At 39.3% G+C, this 18,722-nt stretch overlaps 1 protein-coding gene and 1 pseudogene across 2 annotated transcripts in view; both read right to left on the reverse strand.

The window, feature by feature from the left end:
• The window catches only part of SVEP1 (sushi, von Willebrand factor type A, EGF and pentraxin domain containing 1), a 147,910-nt gene that overhangs the window by 58,291 nt on the left and 70,897 nt on the right, over nucleotides 1-18,722 (reverse strand). Inside the window, exons 16-26 of the mRNA XM_081103278.1 lie at nucleotides 17,882-18,115; nucleotides 15,962-16,123; nucleotides 14,178-14,339; nucleotides 11,068-11,229; nucleotides 10,162-10,253; nucleotides 9,050-9,146; nucleotides 7,109-7,222; nucleotides 4,548-4,661; nucleotides 3,337-3,538; nucleotides 2,191-2,348; nucleotides 1,140-1,341 (exon numbers count right to left, since the gene is read on the reverse strand). Coding sequence (XP_080959404.1) covers nucleotides 1,140-1,341; nucleotides 2,191-2,348; nucleotides 3,337-3,538; nucleotides 4,548-4,661; nucleotides 7,109-7,222; nucleotides 9,050-9,146; nucleotides 10,162-10,253; nucleotides 11,068-11,229; nucleotides 14,178-14,339; nucleotides 15,962-16,123; nucleotides 17,882-18,115 — 1,699 coding nt within the window. The remainder of the gene's footprint in view (nucleotides 1-1,139; nucleotides 1,342-2,190; nucleotides 2,349-3,336; nucleotides 3,539-4,547; nucleotides 4,662-7,108; nucleotides 7,223-9,049; nucleotides 9,147-10,161; nucleotides 10,254-11,067; nucleotides 11,230-14,177; nucleotides 14,340-15,961; nucleotides 16,124-17,881; nucleotides 18,116-18,722) is intronic.
• Nucleotides 5,913-6,208, reverse strand: LOC308527855 (non-histone chromosomal protein HMG-14-like; annotated as a pseudogene). Its single transcript has one exon. The product of its transcript is annotated as a non-histone chromosomal protein HMG-14-like (transcript).

Raw genomic sequence — 18,722 nt, forward strand, 5'->3', positions numbered from 1 at the left:
AATAACTAGAATTAAACAAAGGTGACCAACACACGAGGGTTCCAACAACTCCGTCACTTAGGGAAATGTCAAAGATAATAAGCAGTTTAAAGTGAAATATTTTCAAAAGCAAATGGAGAAAAAGACAAGATTAGGGAAAACTGATAAGAACTCATTACATATCTTTCCCGGCATCTTCTTAGCCCCTATTCCATGATCTTTATGATGAAATAATATTTTTATAATATTGGTTTTCCTCTGGAAAGAGAGCTCAGTGGGTCTTTGAGGCTTGCAACCTTCTCAGTAGCAATAGGCCACAAATTTGGAGGTGTCTGAGAGGAGCAGGCCATGCAGTAAACCACAGAATCTATTCAGATGGAAGGTATAAACCTCAGCCTCGCCAAGGATTCCACATGTGGTGAAGAGGAGTGGTTCTGAAGGGACCACAGAGCTGAGGCAATGGACAGCTCAGGGATTAGTAATGTGGGCAGATGACCAATAATGGGAGTCCTGTCCAGGTTTGTGGATTTTATCAAAACTCTGGGTTCTATGAATTAATCTGCAAGAATCCACTCAGTAGTGAGAGAAATAGCTGAGGTTGAGGGGCCTGATAGCCCGAAGGGATGGGACCCTGAAACTGAAATTAATTGATCCAAAAAGGAAAAAGAAATGTCATCTTGCACACCCGAGTTTGTAGACTGCTTCACACTCAATATGTGTCTCTCACAGGTCAGCGATGTCGCTGATATCCCTTGACCCTTGGAGGCCCTGATATGGACAAGAAGGAGCAAGGCTCTACGAGTCAGAGTCGGAGACTTGGCTTTGCCACTCCCAGAGTGTGAGATTTGAGACAAACCATTTAGTGTCTTTGGAACTTTTGTTTTAATATGTTAAATGTGCATGAGTTCCTCAGGACATGTTAAGATCAAATGAAGTATTTAGTAAACAGCAGTACTTAGTAACAGAACAAGAAAATGCTTAGTAAGTAGCAAAATACATGTATAAGGTATTATCACGAAAATTGCCCTCTTACAGAACTATGTTCCCTGTGGTTACTGTCACCCTGCTATCATGCCGAGGCACCTGACGCCCCTGCTCCCCAGGCCCAGTGGGAGGTCTAACTTGGTGCTGGGATAAGACTTCCTGCCATTTCTGCTCACCCATTGTAATCGGTCAGAAGGAAGGTATTGTCGCTGCCATTCTCCAGCGCATAGGAGATTGGCGTTCCGTAGTTGTTGATGTCAGAGGATTTCATCCAGAATGTGCAGGTTATGGCATGGAGAGATGGAAGCACACCGTCTAGGATGACGTAACCATAGGTACCAGAAACTTCAAAATCCAGGTTAAAGCGCGTAGACTGTTCTGCAACAAATAAGGAAAGTGTGCAGACCATGGTGCTTGCAGGGCGTTTTTCAATGTCTAAAGTAAGCAGCAGGTACACAGGGCTACTGTCATAGCAGCCACTGCAGTAAATAGGATGACCTGAGAAGTGGTTTCAAAATTAAAAATATATTCTTTACAAAATATAAAACAGATTCTTTTAAATAAAATAATCGGTGAGTATCTAAGATAGGAAAAATACTCAGTAGTGAAAGGAAACAGATATAGGGCGTGGTTGGAAGGAGAGGTACGAGTGGGGAGTTACTAAAGATGAGAGACACTAAAGCATGGCTGGATGCTGTTGGGAATGACCCAGTAGAGTGGAGTAACTGGCGCAGGAGAGAAGGAGAGACAACTACCTTAAGGGCACCCATTCCATCCCTACTCAGGGCTCTGGCTCTTCCCTAGTTCATGACCAATTCAGCTCTGCCCTAATCCTACATACCTCACTCAAAACAAAAGTCCTACAGTTAAAAGGCCGAAGTGCCCCGAGCAAGCAGTTTAGCAGTGATTCTCAAACGTGTCCATGGCCTGCGACCTCCTTAATCAAGTAGCTTATCAAAGCGTCCCTTCTAAACTTATAGAATGTGAAGAGTTCTACTAAATTCTATTTTCTCATTCCCCCCTTACACCTCTAAGTTTCTACATCCTCGTCTGTGCTATTGTAGATAAGATTACCTAGTTTATTAGATGGCTCTGAAGATTAAATAATTAAACAATGCTTATTAAAGGTTTTTTTCTATCCAAATAGGTGGTGCTAGGTGCAGGTAAAAATTGATTCTGTTATATCACTATCTTTAGTATTGCTGTGAATACTACATACATATATACCTGTTTCACACCTGCTGCCTGAAAATCCCGGCTGACATTTACAACTGTATGAGTTTAATTCATCCACACAGGTGGCTTGATTTCTGCACGGGTTCGACTGGCATTCATTGATGTTCAGTTCACAGTGCGGCCCTGTGAAGCCAGCCGCGCACTGGCATCTGAAGGGAAACAAAATGTAACGATGAGAACAGCTGCAGAAAGGCAGTAGAGGATGGATGTCTCCCACTTACGGTAACGTGTCTCAAGGACTATAACAATCGAAATGCTCCACATCAAAACTTTAACTGCTAGTTACTTCTGCTAGTTCAGCTAACAAACCTAGTTAACACAACGTTTATTTGAAATGTTTTAGTAGTAGGTGGTTCTGATCAAAATGAAGTATTGCCCACACATTGGGAGTGTCTCTCCCCATAGCTGTTCTAGGAAAAAAAATATTAAAAGTCCAGTGCTTCTGTATTTGCTTCTTGTGTAATTGTGTTTTCTTTCATCTTTTATTGCCTTCCCAAGTACACTGGCAGCCAGTATCCATGGGTTCCACATCTGCAGATTCTGTTTATCATGCATGGAAAGTATTCTACAAAAAATTATTATGTGTAGCTGACATGTACTAAGCAGTTAGGCGTCCGATGGTTGATGGTTGCGTCTGTACGGAACATGCACAGACTGTTTTCTTGTCATTCCCTAGACAATACAGTATAACAACTATTTCCATAATATTTACATTGTAATGGGTGTTGTAAATAATCTCGAGACCATTTAAAGTATATGGGAGGATGTATGTAGATTATATGCAAATACTAGGCCATTTTATATAAGGGACCTGAGCATCCCTGGGAGTCCTGGAACCAGTTCCCCATGGCTATGGAGGGATGACTATATAAAACAGCAGTTCCCAAAGGCAGCTGAGCACCGCAATGATTGGGAAATTTAAATCATACAGCTTGCCTATTTTAAAATTATATACTCTATGCCAGACTTAGTGAATCAGAACCGCAGGTGGTGGGGAGACTCTACTGTAGCCTATTCTTGGGGTAGAATTTGGGAATGGCTGACCTGGGACTCAAGATAATGCTCTATAAAGACTACATAATGACTGAACAATTAAGTAAAGAAAAATAGTAGAAAGAACCAGACTTAGTCTTGTACCTGAAGCTATTGACACCATCTTGACAAGTAGCTCCATTTTTGCATGGTTGACTGAGACACTCATCCATGTTTTTTTCACACCGGGTACCCCAAAATCCAGCTGGGCATTTGCACAAGAACCTCCCAACCTGATCTTCACAGACTGCATTATTTAAGCATGGGCTTGACTGGCATTCATTGACGTCTGTTTCACAGTGCAGGCCTGGGGATGGTGAGGAGGAGAAAGAGCCCAGTGTTAATCCCTTGGGAGGACTGTGATCCAAATGCTGACTTGGACGATGCTGCTTGTTAAGGCAGGCTGCAGAGCCACTGCCTATCAAGCTGGTTTGAGATCCATTCTTTAATGAGCTCCGGTTTTTCTAAGTCATTTAGGACTGCGTTTTTGATAATCTACTCTTTTTACCTTATGTCTTTCTGAAACTAACATTAGTAGTAGACATCTACTTGAGAGAATGTTAAAAAGTAAAAATAGCCTGGCTGGTGTGGCTCAGTGATTGAGTGTCAATCTATGAAACAGGAGGTCATGGTTTGACTCCCGAACAGGGCATATGCCCAGGTTTTGGGCTCCATCCCTAGTACGGGGTGTGCAGGAGGCAGCCAATCAATGCTTCTCTTTAATCGTCAATGTTTCTATCTCTCTTTCCCTCCCCCTTCCTCTCTGAAATAAATAAAAATATATTTTTAAAAATAGTAAGCTATTTTTTAATAATGTTAAAAAGTAAAACTAGCACATTTAGTTAAAAAATGTCCTCTGTTTCTTTGACGTTGCCTCTTCTTCATTGTCCATTTTTTTGGACTTCCTCTTTATCAATTATATATTTAACCATATTATTTAGCATCCATTTCAATATTAATCTTCTATACTTTATCTCCTTTCTTCTTGAATACTTGTCTTACCATATAAACTCTTATCTTCTCTTTCTCTTTCTCTGTCTATGTCTCTTTCTTTACAAATACACAAAGACATTATTTTTTCTGAACTGTTTAGGAGTAAATTGCAGATGTGATACCATTTTATCTCTAAATGCCTCAGTTAGAAATTTCTCAAAAAATAAGGGCTTTCATGGCAAAAAAGGGACTTTCTCTTATATAATCACGACACCTTTATAAAATCAGAAAATTAGCATAGACTGTATAACGTTAGTAAATGTAATAATCTGTGGTGCTTTATAGGACTTTAAGACAATGCAGGAAGAATGGGAACATCCTACCTATGTATCCTTTCGCACATGTGCAGCGATAGCCAGCCACACCATCCACGCAGACGGCTTTATTTAGACAGGGACTGGAGCTGCACTCATTTATGTTTTCTTCGCACAGTGGACCTGCAAAGAATCATGAAATATCTGAGCTGGAGAAGGTTAAGACTAATACTTTCCAAGTGAGTTGTTCAGGAATAAAGCAGAACAATTGGAAATCATGGCTACTGTGTTTGTAAAAAAAATTTGCTCTTTGCCAAATACATTGAAATAAAACATTTTCTTCTATTGTGTGAACTGCAAAACTTTACTAGCAAGAAAACGGATATTTTCAGGATGCAATGGAAAATGACAACCATGAATATCTAGCTATTTTTAGTTAAGTAGATAAATGTCACTTTGTTTTAAACTTTTTTATCATATTGTTAGTTGTTTACTCTTTTCTGAGTTTATCCCTTGAATATTTAAGATGATTTATTTATCTACTAGTTGCAGGTTTATACCCTTAAATAACACAGACTGAATACTCCCACCCACCACCCCCACCAAACGCCATTCCACTCTGTTTCTATGAGTTTGGCTTTTTTTCTTTCTTTCTTAATTAAGATTTTATTGGTTGTTTTGAGGGTAAGTACACAGACATTTCAATTTATACACAATTCTTAATATATGTACCCAAAACCTGAAGTTGTATAGTTGTGATTATTTTCTACACAGTTAGCCCAGTGACTTTCCAGCTTCAAATCCCGAGGCTAATTTTCCTTAATAGAATATCAAGTACCAATATCTTCAAATGTTGATATGCTGTTACATCAAAGTCCCATTAATTCACAATTTAATATCAGATATACATAATCAAATTTTCAACCTTTCACAGCACACTAACAATGTTACTAGGGAAACTGGACTATCACACCAAAGATGTTGCAGAAAATTCTGATGGGGAGAGCCAAGGTCACAGGTGGTTTATTTAGGAAACAATTCTACCAAAAGCATGAGAATGGAAGTAGTTTAAAATGTTTAAGACAAGTGAAGTGCTCAACTAATCTCAAATTGCCATTGAAACTGATATGTATTAAGGATAAAAAACTACCCCCATCAATGGAAGGTTAAGCTGATGTCCAAGACAACCAAAGCTCCCATGTCCAATATCCCACTGTTTTCTGGGTGTACAAAAAAATCCAACAGACAACCAGCAAATTATTTCCCCTCTCACAAAACAGCATTTACACGTCAAAAAATGGGATGAAGTGGAATTCCCTTCTAAAAAAGGTTTCTAGAGCGACTACAAAACTGGTTCCCGAAATAGTTGAAAATATTCCTGTGGATTATACAACAAGGGGGACAGGGACTACTGATGAGACATGGTGCATGACATTAATCAGACTTGGCTTCTTCCTCTCCTGCTTTAGCCGAGGCTGGACTCCCTTGGTTTTTGCTTCTCCATATGCAGCAGGTAGATCTTCAGGCTCCTGGTTAGCCACTTCGGCCTGCTTTCCCCTTGCTCCCCTTTTCCCTTTGTTTGTACTTTTTTGTCTTTATCGTTCCTGCTGCTTTTTCTGGCCTCACTTCCACTTTTGCAGGAGCAGGTTTAGCTGACAACCTTCCTGATCTCCTTTTGGGCACCTCCTTCGCTGCCCCTCCGCAATGGAGCTGACTTTCCCCTTGGGCATCCCGGCAGCAGGAGCCGGTGTCTGCCCAGTGCCTGCGGCTGCTTGGCATTGAGAGCCTTTCAGAACCCAAGTGGCCTGGCTGTTGCCATTTCTCCCGCTGTCCAGGCTGCTTGGATCCACCATGGGGGCGGTGGGAGAACAGATTGAGTTTGGCTTTTTAAGATTCCATAGAAGTGAGGTCATAGGTCTTTCTCTGTCTGACTTATCTCACTTAGATAGTGCCCACAAAGATGTATCTATATCTACCACATCTGCTTTATCCTCCATCCCTTGATACACACTTCCGTTGTTTCCATATTTTGGCTATTGTGAACCATGCTACAGTGAACACAGGGCTGCAGACAGCTCTTTGGCATAGTTACTTCATTTCCTTGGATAGACACCCGGAAGTGAAATTGCTGGATCATATGGTAGTTCTACTTTTAACTTTTTTTTTTTTTAAAAATATATTTTATTGATTCTTTACAGAGAGGAAGGGAGAGAGATAGAGAGTTAGAAACATCGATGAGAGAGAAACATCGATCAGCTGCCTCCTGCACATCTCCTACTGGGGATGTGCCCGCAACCCAGGTACATGCCCTTGACCGGAATCGAACCTGGGACCTTTCAGTCCGCAAGCCGACGCTCTATCCACTGAGCCAAACCGGTTTCGGCTACTTTTAACTTTTTGAGGAATCTCCATACTGTGTTCTGTAATGGCTGTGGCTTTAACAATTTGCATTCCCACCAACAGCGTATGAGAGTTTCCTTTTCTTCATATCCTGCCAACACTGTTACCTATCTTTTGATAAAAGCCATTCTAACAGGCGTGAGGTGATGTGTCATTATGGTTTTGATTTTCAGCAACGAAATGTCAATGATTCCAAGGTTTAATGTGAAAATAAAAAACTTTCCCCTTACCTGTGTAACCAGATGGACATTCACAAATGAATTCCCCTACTTGGTCTTTACAAATCCCATTGTTGAGGCATGGCAGTGAGCTGCATTCATCAATGTCCGTTTCACACTTTGAGCCTGAAATGCAAACCAAACACTGAAGGACAATCAGAGGGAGGGAGGAAGAAAGGTAGAGTCATGATCATTAAAAGGTATTTATCCCCATAATCTGAATTTATGGAGAGTGGTGGTGGAAAAGAAAAGGCCAGTACTCATTAAGTGTTACCATCTAGGTTAAGTATTTAATAAAGGTACTGCCTCTTTCCAAACAGATTGAAGATATCCTTATAAGGATATATAAAAGATAGCAAACTATCTCAAGTTAGAAGTACTGGGAGGGGAGGGAAACCTGGACTCATAAAATGGAGCCAGGAAGTTGGTTAATTCTAAAGTGGAAAATATAAAGTCAATGCCCTGACTGGTTTGGCTCAGTGGATAGAGTGTCAGCCTGTGGACTCAAGGGTCCCAGGTTCGATTCCGGTCAAGGGCATTTACCTTGGTTGCGGGCATATCCCCAGTGGGGAGTGTGCAGGAGGCAGCTGATCGATGTTTCTCTCTCATTGATGTTTCTAACTCTCTATCCCTCTCCCTTCCTCTCTGTAAAAAATCAATAAAATATATTAAGAAAAGAAAATATAAAGTCAAATATACCTGCTACCAGGTCACTTGGCTGAAGGGTAGAGGTGGAGCTAAATCCTACCAGAACTCAACTCACATGCCAGGTGCCCGAGTGGTGCTGCATCTTCCTACAGAATGCAAATAGGCAATCTATGGGCTAGCTCTGCTGGAAACCATGTCTTCCTCTCTACCAGAGGGTCTCAAAGTGTGGCCCCTGGATCAATAGCATCAGCATAACCTGGAACTTGGTAGAAATGCAAATTCTCGGACCTTCCCCAGAACTACTGAATCAGAGATTCTGGGGTAGTAGTCCAGCAATCTATTTTCTCAAGCCCTCCAGATGATTCTGATACACATCGATATTTGAGAACCACTGTCCTATAGTATGACCTTTCTCAACCATTACTCATCTATACAATTCTAGGAACAGATCCATTATTTCTTATAAAATGTCAGGAAAATTTTTTAAATAAAAATTGAAACAGGCACACACAATCAAGCTATGGTAAGTAGAATGCCAATATTCTTGATAGCCTTGGACTATATTTGTTTTCCAACTTTCCTTTTGTTTATTTTGTGGTGAATTCTTTTATTTAGATATTGTTCTCATTAAAAAGGTTTTATGTTGGTTGGACAAAATTCAGAAAGATGCAAAAACTTAATTTCTAGAAGAAAACATGATTTTAAATAAATTGCAACTGTAAGGTATTATTCCCCACCAAAAATGATGTTTCAGGACTGAGCCAGAAAGTGAACCAAATTGCAAGAAAACATAATTCTTACATAATTCACATGATTCCTACGTAATCAAGTCCAAAGCCATATTGCTTTTCTAAGCACAACTTCCAGAAAGATAGAAACAAAGCAATAAACCAAAGCTATTCACAAGAACGTCCACTAGTGTGAAGCAAATGAGGGAAACTGAAGTTTGTTTAAAATGTTCATGCTGGACAATTTGCTCTGTGTTGAGTATCATGCATTTTGTGTTAGAATGAAACCCTGGACACAGCCCCTGGGACTGTATTCCAATTTAAATTGTAAGATATAATTAGATTTTTTCATCGATAATATAATTCTTTATTCTTCTTCCAAAATGTGCAAAGAAAATTGTCATTTGTAAGATATGTATATGTTTTTTCACCTATTTATCTTATTTAAGTTTTTATGCATTGATACGGCCTAATGTATCTTACAGGGTTTATTTTTAATGTTCCAAAGTTTGATACTTTAAGTCACAATCATTTCATATTATGAAAAACACATTGAAATTTGCATTCCTTTATTTACCTGTATATCCAGGTGAACAGAGGCAGACATAACCATGGCCAAGTTGTTGGCAGGTTCCACTATTGTGGCAGGGGTTTAAGAAGCATTCGTGGAAAACCTGCCCTTGACAGAAAAGAAATCCATCAGAGACAAAACACTATTCATTTCAAAGAGATCCTCACTAGGGAGTTAGAAGGTTTGGAACATCAGACAGCTGGTGAGTTCAGGTGAGTTAACTCAAGCTAAATGATCTGCATATATGTTAGTGATGTTCTGGTAAACCCAAACAATGTTTCTAAATGCTGGCTGCACATTAGCATCCATTGAGGTATTTAAAAAGTATACTGAGGACAGTGCCCCAATCCAGACCGGATAAATCAGGATCTCTGGGAGTGGGATCTGTGCATCATTATTTTTAAAAGTTGACCAGTGGATTCTACTATGTCTCTAGGGTTGATGGTTACAGCTCTAGAAGTCCTTACAAAATTGGTGTTCACTAAGCTTAGCTTCAAATATGATTTATGAAGCCCTTACAAATCAGTATGTTTGGATGAGGCTGTAGGAAGTTGAAATAAGACATAAAACCTTATTATCCTCCTTAAAAATACTTAGAGCCAAGGAAATTATCATGACATTAGGCAGGGTTAATTCAGAGTAATGGCTGAACAATAATTTAGTTATGCTTCTAAATTTTTTTAAACCCAGGCCGTACTCCAACAAATGATTTTTTTTCAGACAAAAAGATTTAAGTAATTTTCACGAAAGTTCACTAACTCTTCCTGCAAATCAGAAAAGGCCTTTGGCTAATCCAAATGCCCTTACTCAAATGATTTTATGCTTATGGCAAGTTAATTATTAGTGAGCCAAAAGGCTCCCCATATATATACATTCTCTATACTAAAAATTTCTTGGAAAAAATTCAATTTTTGGCACTTGGTACTTCTGATACTAAATTTTTGGAAAGTTCTTATCAGAAGTCACAAGTAAATACAATTACTCCTGGATAATATTTATGAGTCTTTATTACTTAAAGTTTCAACTCTGATAATTTTCCTCTGTGGGGCATGTATAATGACAAATTGTTTTCCAAACATCCCACTAGGGAAAATGTTATACATAGAAAATGGACTTGCCTGACTGCCAACTTCATACTTCTTTTTGATATGTCCCGGAGAAGTTTGGGGCACTATACTTTCCTCTGCTGCTGAGAAAGTAGAACCAAAACCTGATGAAATTAATAGGAAAACATTAGGGAAACATATTGTTGTGTGGTAGATCTTGCCAATATGTAGACTCTATTTAAGTGCTATGGTCAAGATTCTAGTTCTTGCTTGGCTGGCATGGCTAGTAGTTGAGCATTGACCTATGAACCAGGAGGTCACCGTTCGATTCCCGGTCAGGGCACATGCCTGAGTTGTGGGCTCGATCCCCAATATGGGTTATGAAGGAGGTAGCTGATCAATGATTCTCTTTCATCATTGATGTTTCTATCTCTCTCTCCCTCTCCCTTTCTCTCTGAAATAAAAACATATTTTAAAAAAGATTCAGGTTCTCAGAGTAGACAAAGCCACATACATTTTGTTTTAGTAATATTAAAAAAGAAAACACACAGATGGATGGGATATGTCATTAAATTCTAGACCAGTGATGGCGAACCTTTTGAGCTCTGCGTGTCAGCATTTTGAAAAACCCTAACTTAACTCTGGAGCCGTGTTACATATAGAAATGTTTTGGTATTTGCCACCATAGTAAAACAAAGACTTATATTTTTGATATTTATTTTATATATTTAAAGGCCATTTAACAAAGAATGAGTTCGCCATCACTGTTCTAGACCCTTAGAAAGAAATTGGAAGTTATTAAAATTCCCAAATTAAGAATCTTTGAGTCACTGTCATAAAAAGACATCAAAAGGACAATTTAACAAGTCTAGACACCAAAATCCACTGAAAATGCCAATATTCAGAACTGAAGCTATCACAGAGACAAGCAAAAATCTCTGGCAAAGGATTATGTGGAAATAAAATAGAGGAACTTACTGGAGCAATCTGTGATGGATGTGGCGCCAGCGAAGGTTGTAGTTCCGTAAAAGGGACAAGCCAAGCAGAAGGACTTTCCTGCATCGGGTTGGTAGTAGTCTTGAGGACAAGGATGACAGGGCATTAACCCAGAGCGAGAGAATTGTCCTAGTGGACAAGGTACTGTAAAGGTAAAAACAAACCATTTGTGCAGTGAAGTAACGCTGCCTACTGAAAAGAAATGCAGTAACCTTTGGTTGTAAGAAAGCCACTGAATTGCTAATACATTTTCTTGTGTATATTTACTGCCCAGACCATTCTATCACCCAGATAAATGTTTTGTTTTTCCTTCCTGTCTTTAGCAATACACTAGGGAGTTATTGTATTTATGTCAGTCTGCTCTGTGTTGAATGTTATTAACTCAATAAAAATTAGAATTGGCCATACCATATTATATTCTGATTTTTCTATTTTACATTATGTCATGAGCATTTCCCAAATCATTCTCCAAATTATTAAATAACAGGGTTTTGAATAAATGAAAAAGATTACATACCACTGACAGACCATCACTGATCTAACATTTCATCTACTATTGGACAGTTAAGTTGATTCTATTTGGTCGCTATTATAAATATTGCTGACGTGAAATTTTCTACTCCCATTCTGAGTCTCCTTTTAACCTTCTCCTAGAGGATGAGGGTAAGAAGTGTTGTCCTCCTGTCCCTTCTCCTAAGGGACCATGTGTACACACACCACCACCTAAAAAATCCTATGTGTGTGTGTGGGGGGGCTTATCCTTCAGCTAAAAATCATTTAAAAAAATGAAAAAATTCAGACTGTTGTAATCACAGACCCAAGAATATTTACTCGCCTAAGAAATGATAAAAAATGAAATGCATAAAGCAAGTAATATTACTTTTACATAGTAATATACTGAAATATAATTGCTATACTGGTGAAAGATATTGTAAGTTCAGTATAATAAGAATGCAGAAAGTAATATCTTAGAAAAAACTGTACAACGTGCCCATAAAATCAATCAATCAAGAAAGAAAGCAAATAAAGAAAAAGGAAAGAAAAAAGGAAGGGAGGAAGACAGAATGAAAAGAGAATGTACTGAAAAATAGAAAATATATATGGGACCGTTTTATAACTCCTACAAATTTAATTTTAAAGTAAAATGGTGTTTATCCAGCACCACAGGAGAGAGTGTTGAGTTCTGTCATTTCCAAGAGAATGTGGTTAAACTTGTGCTAGGAATATTAGGAGAAGTAGGCCAGTTGCCAGAAGTTTGGAGACTTTCTGGAAATTATAATTGCTTAATTGCAATAATTTTGTATTAGACAAACCTCGAGGCTTATTTGGAAAGCTAAAGGAAAAAAAAAGTTGTCAAATGCGAACTTGTTTCACTGTGAAAATCCTAGTTGCTTTTGTGGTTAGAGAAAGGGAGAAAGGGAGAAAGAGAGAGAATTTTTTTACTGCAGACTCTCCCCAAACTGGTTAGTATACTGACAAAATAAGAGTCTCTATTAGATCTGTTTCAACCATAATATGAAGCCTTATTTGACTTTTATTAAGATAAAAAAAAATCCAAAGCTGGTATTACACAACAGACATGGTTTATGAGTTTCAATTAGATCCTAGTTAAATTCTCAACCCTTCAGTGAAACATTAAATCGATGAACACTATTTGCCCCATTCCTCAGGTCTAACAGACTCATCCATAGTGATCCTACTAGACTGAGATAATTTTAACAGATGGAGCATATAAAAACCCACGATATGTTTTTCCTGTAGCACTCAACTTATGAGGACTGTATCTCCCAAGATGCAATGCTGGATACTTCCATGGCCACTACTACACTCAAAGATCCTCATAACCTAAGCAGCTGCTGTCTAGGAGTCTCTAATTAAATGCAGATGTATGTATATATGACTAGCATCTAATGAGGGTGGAAGGTGTGTGTGTGTAGGTATCACTTGATAGAAATGGGAAACCAGCAAATTGGCTTCTTAAAAATATCATCTATTTAATAAGGGAACAGCTTTTTAATTTTTAGATTGCCATAGACTGTAGGTTTTTAAATAAGGATGTAGAGAATGAGGAGAATAAACAATTTTTTAAAGTCATTTTTACAACTTTTTAAAAAGGCATGCTTGTACCAGAGGGTGGCTAAAACCTTTTTTATTTTTAATCCAGCTCCATTGATTTTGCAAAGTAGTTGCAGTTTTTGGAATTTCTGGACATAGGCTGACCTTAACTTCATTTCTAGTTTTCACTGTCATCCTAAATTTTCATCTTTTACCTGTTTTTGTCTTCCAGTTTTTACACTGCTAGAAATCTGTACTCGATATGAATGTTAGAACTATTCGAAAATTGGAATTCCAATCTTTCTATTTATATTTAAACCAGTGGCTCTCAACATGCTCTCCCTGGACCAAATAGAATCAGTTTCACTGCAGAACCAGTTAGAAATGCGGGCTTACACCAGACCCGCTGAATTAGAAACTGCCTTAACAAGCCTTCCACGCTAATATCTGAAAATCAAAATTAGTGTTGTACTCAACTTTTCCTGTTGTTTTAGAATCACCTGGGAAACTTGAAAAGAAAAGAGAAAAGAAAAGAAAACAAAAGAAGAGAAAAGAAAACCAGACAAATTAAATCAGAATGTCTGGGGTTAGAGATTAGACTTCAGTATTTTTAAAATATGGATGTAAATGTGCAGATATTATTTTTTTTTGTGTGTAGCCAGAGTGGATAACTGCTCATGAAATCCTTCCCATTGCAGGGAATGAATAGCCATAACTCATAGAATGTATTTTTAGAGTTTCAAGGAACATTGGACAGGACTTCATTTTATAAATGAGGAAGCAGTTCCTCACTGAGAGGTATTTCTACCATCTCAGGAAGCCACATGTTTGTCACTGTTGAGTTTAGGGTCAAGTCTCTTATTTCTTTGCATTCCTAACAGCACTAGCACAATGCTTATACTGCGGGTGTTTATAGTTCATATTGGCTGGCTGGATAAAAGGGACAGTTATTTACATTCTTTGCATACAGTAGACATTTGGTTTTGCATGGAACCTAGTAGGTTTGAAGAAATATCAATGTCTAAGGCTTTGATAACCTCCACAAGCAGAAATGTCCACGGCTCCTCTCTTCACAGTCGAAGTGTTTCTTGGACATGAGAGGCAGCTCCGGGCTCCAACGGCTGGCTGATAACTGCCCAGTGGACACGATTCACAAGTCTCAAGCCCATTTGATGAGTAGGTGCCTTGTTTACAAAGAGCTACAAAGGAAACAGTAATATGGTTAATACCAATGATATTAAGCTGTAAAAAACTAGCACTGTGTAGGACAGGTTTTTCTGCATTTTAATCTATTGAGGACAGAATGAAGGACAGGAACTCCAAGCATACAAAATGTATTTTAGTCTTCCTCATGCTTCTGTATACTAGTAAGTTTTAACTCATTTCCAGTTACTTCCGGTATTACCCAGCACAGTGTTTGGCACGCAGAAATTGTCGGTAAGTAGTTTTTGAGTGAAGTTCAAAATCTGTATTTCAGAAAGTCACTATTATGAGAACAAGTTAGCATGGGGGAACCTGTTCTTGTACAAGTTCTCAGCTTGTCCACTGTTCTCGAGAGACAGAAACAAAACCCCAAATTGGGCTAGAGCCTCATAACTAAGCTGGCACCTTTGTCGCTCTAGTTAAGAGCTGGCCCTCCCACCTCCTACCTACAGACACTATTTCATTGGAGGGCTGGAGGAGTGGAAGTAGAAAACAGTCTTAGCACCAGGCCCAGAGAGGTTAAGCCACATTCTAAAATTCATCGCAGTGGTTTTGTAGTAGGTGCTGTCCTTTCCCTTTGCCCCTGTCCTCCACATGACTCACTCTCAGGACTGCTAGCGTGTTTCGTGTACATCCAGTCACCCAGCGCTGCTCTGGCGTTCATATTTGCCAGTGTATATCCACACCTGCACTTGTAAGAACTGCAAAGAGGCCCAATTTTCAAACTCCTCCTTTTAGGTGTGTCTTACTATAACTTCAATTATGAAACAAAATGTCTCCTTAAAAATGTTCACTGATAATAACAGTAAATATTTTGAAAATATTGAATATCTTATTTAGTAGCAAGAATATATGCATATGTATCAGTAGTTATGAATTTCCAAGTAAATTGGAGAATGGATCCCATCAAGTCAAATGCTGTTCTAACAAGGAAAGCAACCTAATGATTTGTTAAGTGTTATCAAAGTCCTTCCTGCCAATTAAAATGATATTCAATAAAAAAATCCATGGTAGCTGATGAATGTGGATTGAAATTATTGACTTAGAGTGGAGTTTAACTTAGAGCCATAGAATGTTCCAAAAGAAAAGATAAATAGACTCCTTTAAAGTATGGGAAAGATTCAGGTAATCCTATATAATACAAGCCTAATATGCTAAGTGTCCAACCATTCGACCGTTCAACCAGTCACTATGATGCGCACTGGCCACCAGGAGGCAGACGCTCTGACCAATAGGTTAGCTTGCTGCTGGGGTCTGGCCAATTGGGACTGGTCAAGATGGTCCGGACATGCCCTGGAGCCCTCCCACGGTCCCTCCCAGGTCCCGGTCATGCATTGGACAGGTCCTTTGGCCTGGCCTGTGCCTCTTGCAATCTGGAACCCCTCAGGGGATGTCGGAGAGCAGGTTTTGGCCTGATCCCCGCAGGCTAAGCTGAGGGACTCCCCCACTGGTACATGAATCCATGCACCGGGCCTCTAGTATTTTATAATTAAGAGAAAGAAAAATTAAAGCAGTGGCTTATAGTGATGCTCTTATTTCATCCTATTTGCCTTTTAGATTCCATAACTGGAGATAAAATTCAGGCTTCTTCTGTTCAAAATGTGCATGCAGCCTCTACCTTTACATTCCAAGATGTTTCTTGAATGGAGATATTCAGTGTTAGTCCCAGTTGGACAGGGTTTGCACTCAAGTTGTCCTTCTTCATCTTGATACGATCCCATCAAGCAGCTTTCACAGGCATACCGATTCACAGAATAATAGGTTCCCACAGGGCATTTGACTAAAGATAAAAGCAAACAGAAAACACTGAATATAGTAGAAAACAGCATGGGTGAGTTAAGTAGACCCTTGCCTCTGACTGCCAGAATTACTGCCAATGGAAGGAAAGTCTGAGGCATCCTCAGAGCCATGACCCCAAGGAAAAAGGCCAATTTTAGGACCTTCCTTCCTGGAAGATTTGATCTACTATTTGCCAGGCTTGGAGTAATTCTGAATTTCTGAGACCAAGTAGAACATTAACCTCACAGAAAGGCTCCTAGTAAAGGTAGTATTCTTATAGGGAGGACACTTGAAACTAGTACAGTGGGGCCTTGACTTATGAGTGTCCCGACTAACGAGTTTTTCAAGATACGAGCCGTCTCTTGGCCTATTTTATGCTTTGAGTTGCGAGCTAAAATTTGGGGTACGAGCCAGCTTCAGATACCCCGCCGCTAGTTGGCGCAGCGAACGTCACAGTGAACGCCACATCAGCCCAGCATCACGTGTCTCACTCGTTCACTTTATGATTTGACATATGAGTAATTTGAGTTACGAGCTCCGTCATGGAACGAATTAAATTCGTAAGTCAAGGCCCCACTGTACCTAGGTGATTCTGAGGTGTTAAAGTGTGTAAGAATATCCTGGGAACTTACTAAAAAAGCAGATTCTAAGGCCCTGCTCCCAAAGATCCAGAGGCATTAGTTCTGTGACGGAGCCCGAGGCACGATGCATTTCAACAAGTACTGCAGGTGATGCTGATGCAGGTCATCTGAAGACCTTATGGAGAAGTGTGGAACGCTGCTCATGGCAATTCCTGATTTTAATCACAAGGTGTGTGGGGGGAGTGGGTAGAGCAGACTCCGAATGACAATTTTAATGTGCTTTTGTTGGGCCAAACTGATCTCACTATGAAAAACCCAGCTGAGTTCTGGGAATAGCACTAAGAACTGTTGAGGAAGGTTTTCCAAGATCCCTCAACTGCTGAGAGATTAACAGAGTCTCATGTCATTTGATTCAGTTGAGTTTAAGGAGATTGGTTAGAGGAGATTCCACTATTGATAGATGGTGACTTATTTGGAAAACAGGCTGGAATTGATCCAGATTGTGGTAGTCTAGAATAAGGGTTAAAAGTTAATGGATTGGGGGAAGGAGAATGGGGAGTGACTGCTTAATGGGTGCAGCGTCTCTTTTAGGGGTAATGAAAATGTTTGGAAATTATGAGAGAGGTGATCGTTCAGCAACATTGTCAATGTACCACTGAGCTGTACACTTTAAAATGGTTAATTTTGTGCCATGTGCATTTGGTGTTGGCTGCCCGAGTGGGAATCTTAGCGACACCACCTATTGTTTTAATGGATTTAGACTTACTGGGCAGGTTCTTAGCCTCCCTGGCTTCAGTTTTCTCAACTGTAAAGTGTGCTTAATCATAATGGCACCTCACAGAGCTGCTAAACAGCATTAAACATGAGAGGTTTAATCCTGTTCAGCCAGCACAGAGAAGTGGTAAAAAACTATTAGTTATTATTATTGGAGTTGCTGCTGAAAGCTTTGAGGTCTAAAGATCCATGGATAAAACTGATATTTGAGTTCCTCATTAAAATAGTTTCCTTGTCCTAATCAATAGTGGTTAGTTAGACCTTTGAAACAAAACAGTAACAACAACACAATAATAGCAAAACATATGTTTCACTTCAATATTCCATTATAGTTGTAAACCGCTCTTCCCATATCATTTAACCCAATATACACCACATATTGTTGATTGCAGGGAAAGTCTTACCACACATGCGCCCTCTGAGCACTGAGCCTGGCCTGCAGAAGAGGAAAGCCTTTTCCGTTTCTAAGGAATTGCTATCGGCTACGAGTATTTCAGATGCCAGCTGGAAGGAATACATGGGCTCCTTATCAAGGGTCATTTTCAAGTGATTTGTGATAGTTTCCAATGTGTTAATGAGTCGTCGCTGATTTTGCAATTCAATAGTGTCATTTCTTTCATCAGGTAAAGGCACACTAGCTGAGATAAAAACAACACAGAATAAAACATACACACACATGGTGTTTCAGGAAGCCATTTGTAGTTAGTTTTTAATGGCATATTAAAAATCTTCCAGGAAAAGAAACTCAGACTCTACCACTACCTATAAAGCAACTGGTACATGGATAATATTAAGAACAATACAATTTGTTTTAATCCTTCATTCCCATTCTGGATCCGAATCACCTTTGTGTAGAGTTCTTCATTACAGCATCTTAAATTCCTACAAGCTCTTGCTTTTTAAAAGCATGCCTTTGTTCATCATGCCAAGATGAGAACAAAGCAGGGTGTTTGTTGCTGTCAGAATCATAACATACATCTGTGACATTCATTTGCAAAAAAAATCACAAGACTTAGGTGGCCATGCTCTCCCTAATTTTCAGTTCCAGGATCATTTCCTGATAATAACAAACGGAAGCTTTGAAAAATAGGTCTGCCACTTGCCCTGGCCAGTGTGGCTCGGCTGGTTGGAGCGTTGTCTTGTACATCGAAAGGTCACAGGTTGGATTCCTGATCAGGGCACATACCCAGGTTTTGGGTTATTGATTCAATCCCTGGTCGGCAATCAATTGATGTTTGTTTCTCT

The sequence above is a fragment of the Myotis nattereri genome (assembly GCF_964212035.1).
Source record: "Myotis nattereri genome assembly, chromosome: 12".
In the NCBI taxonomy this organism is placed as follows: Eukaryota; Metazoa; Chordata; class Mammalia; order Chiroptera; family Vespertilionidae; genus Myotis; species Myotis nattereri.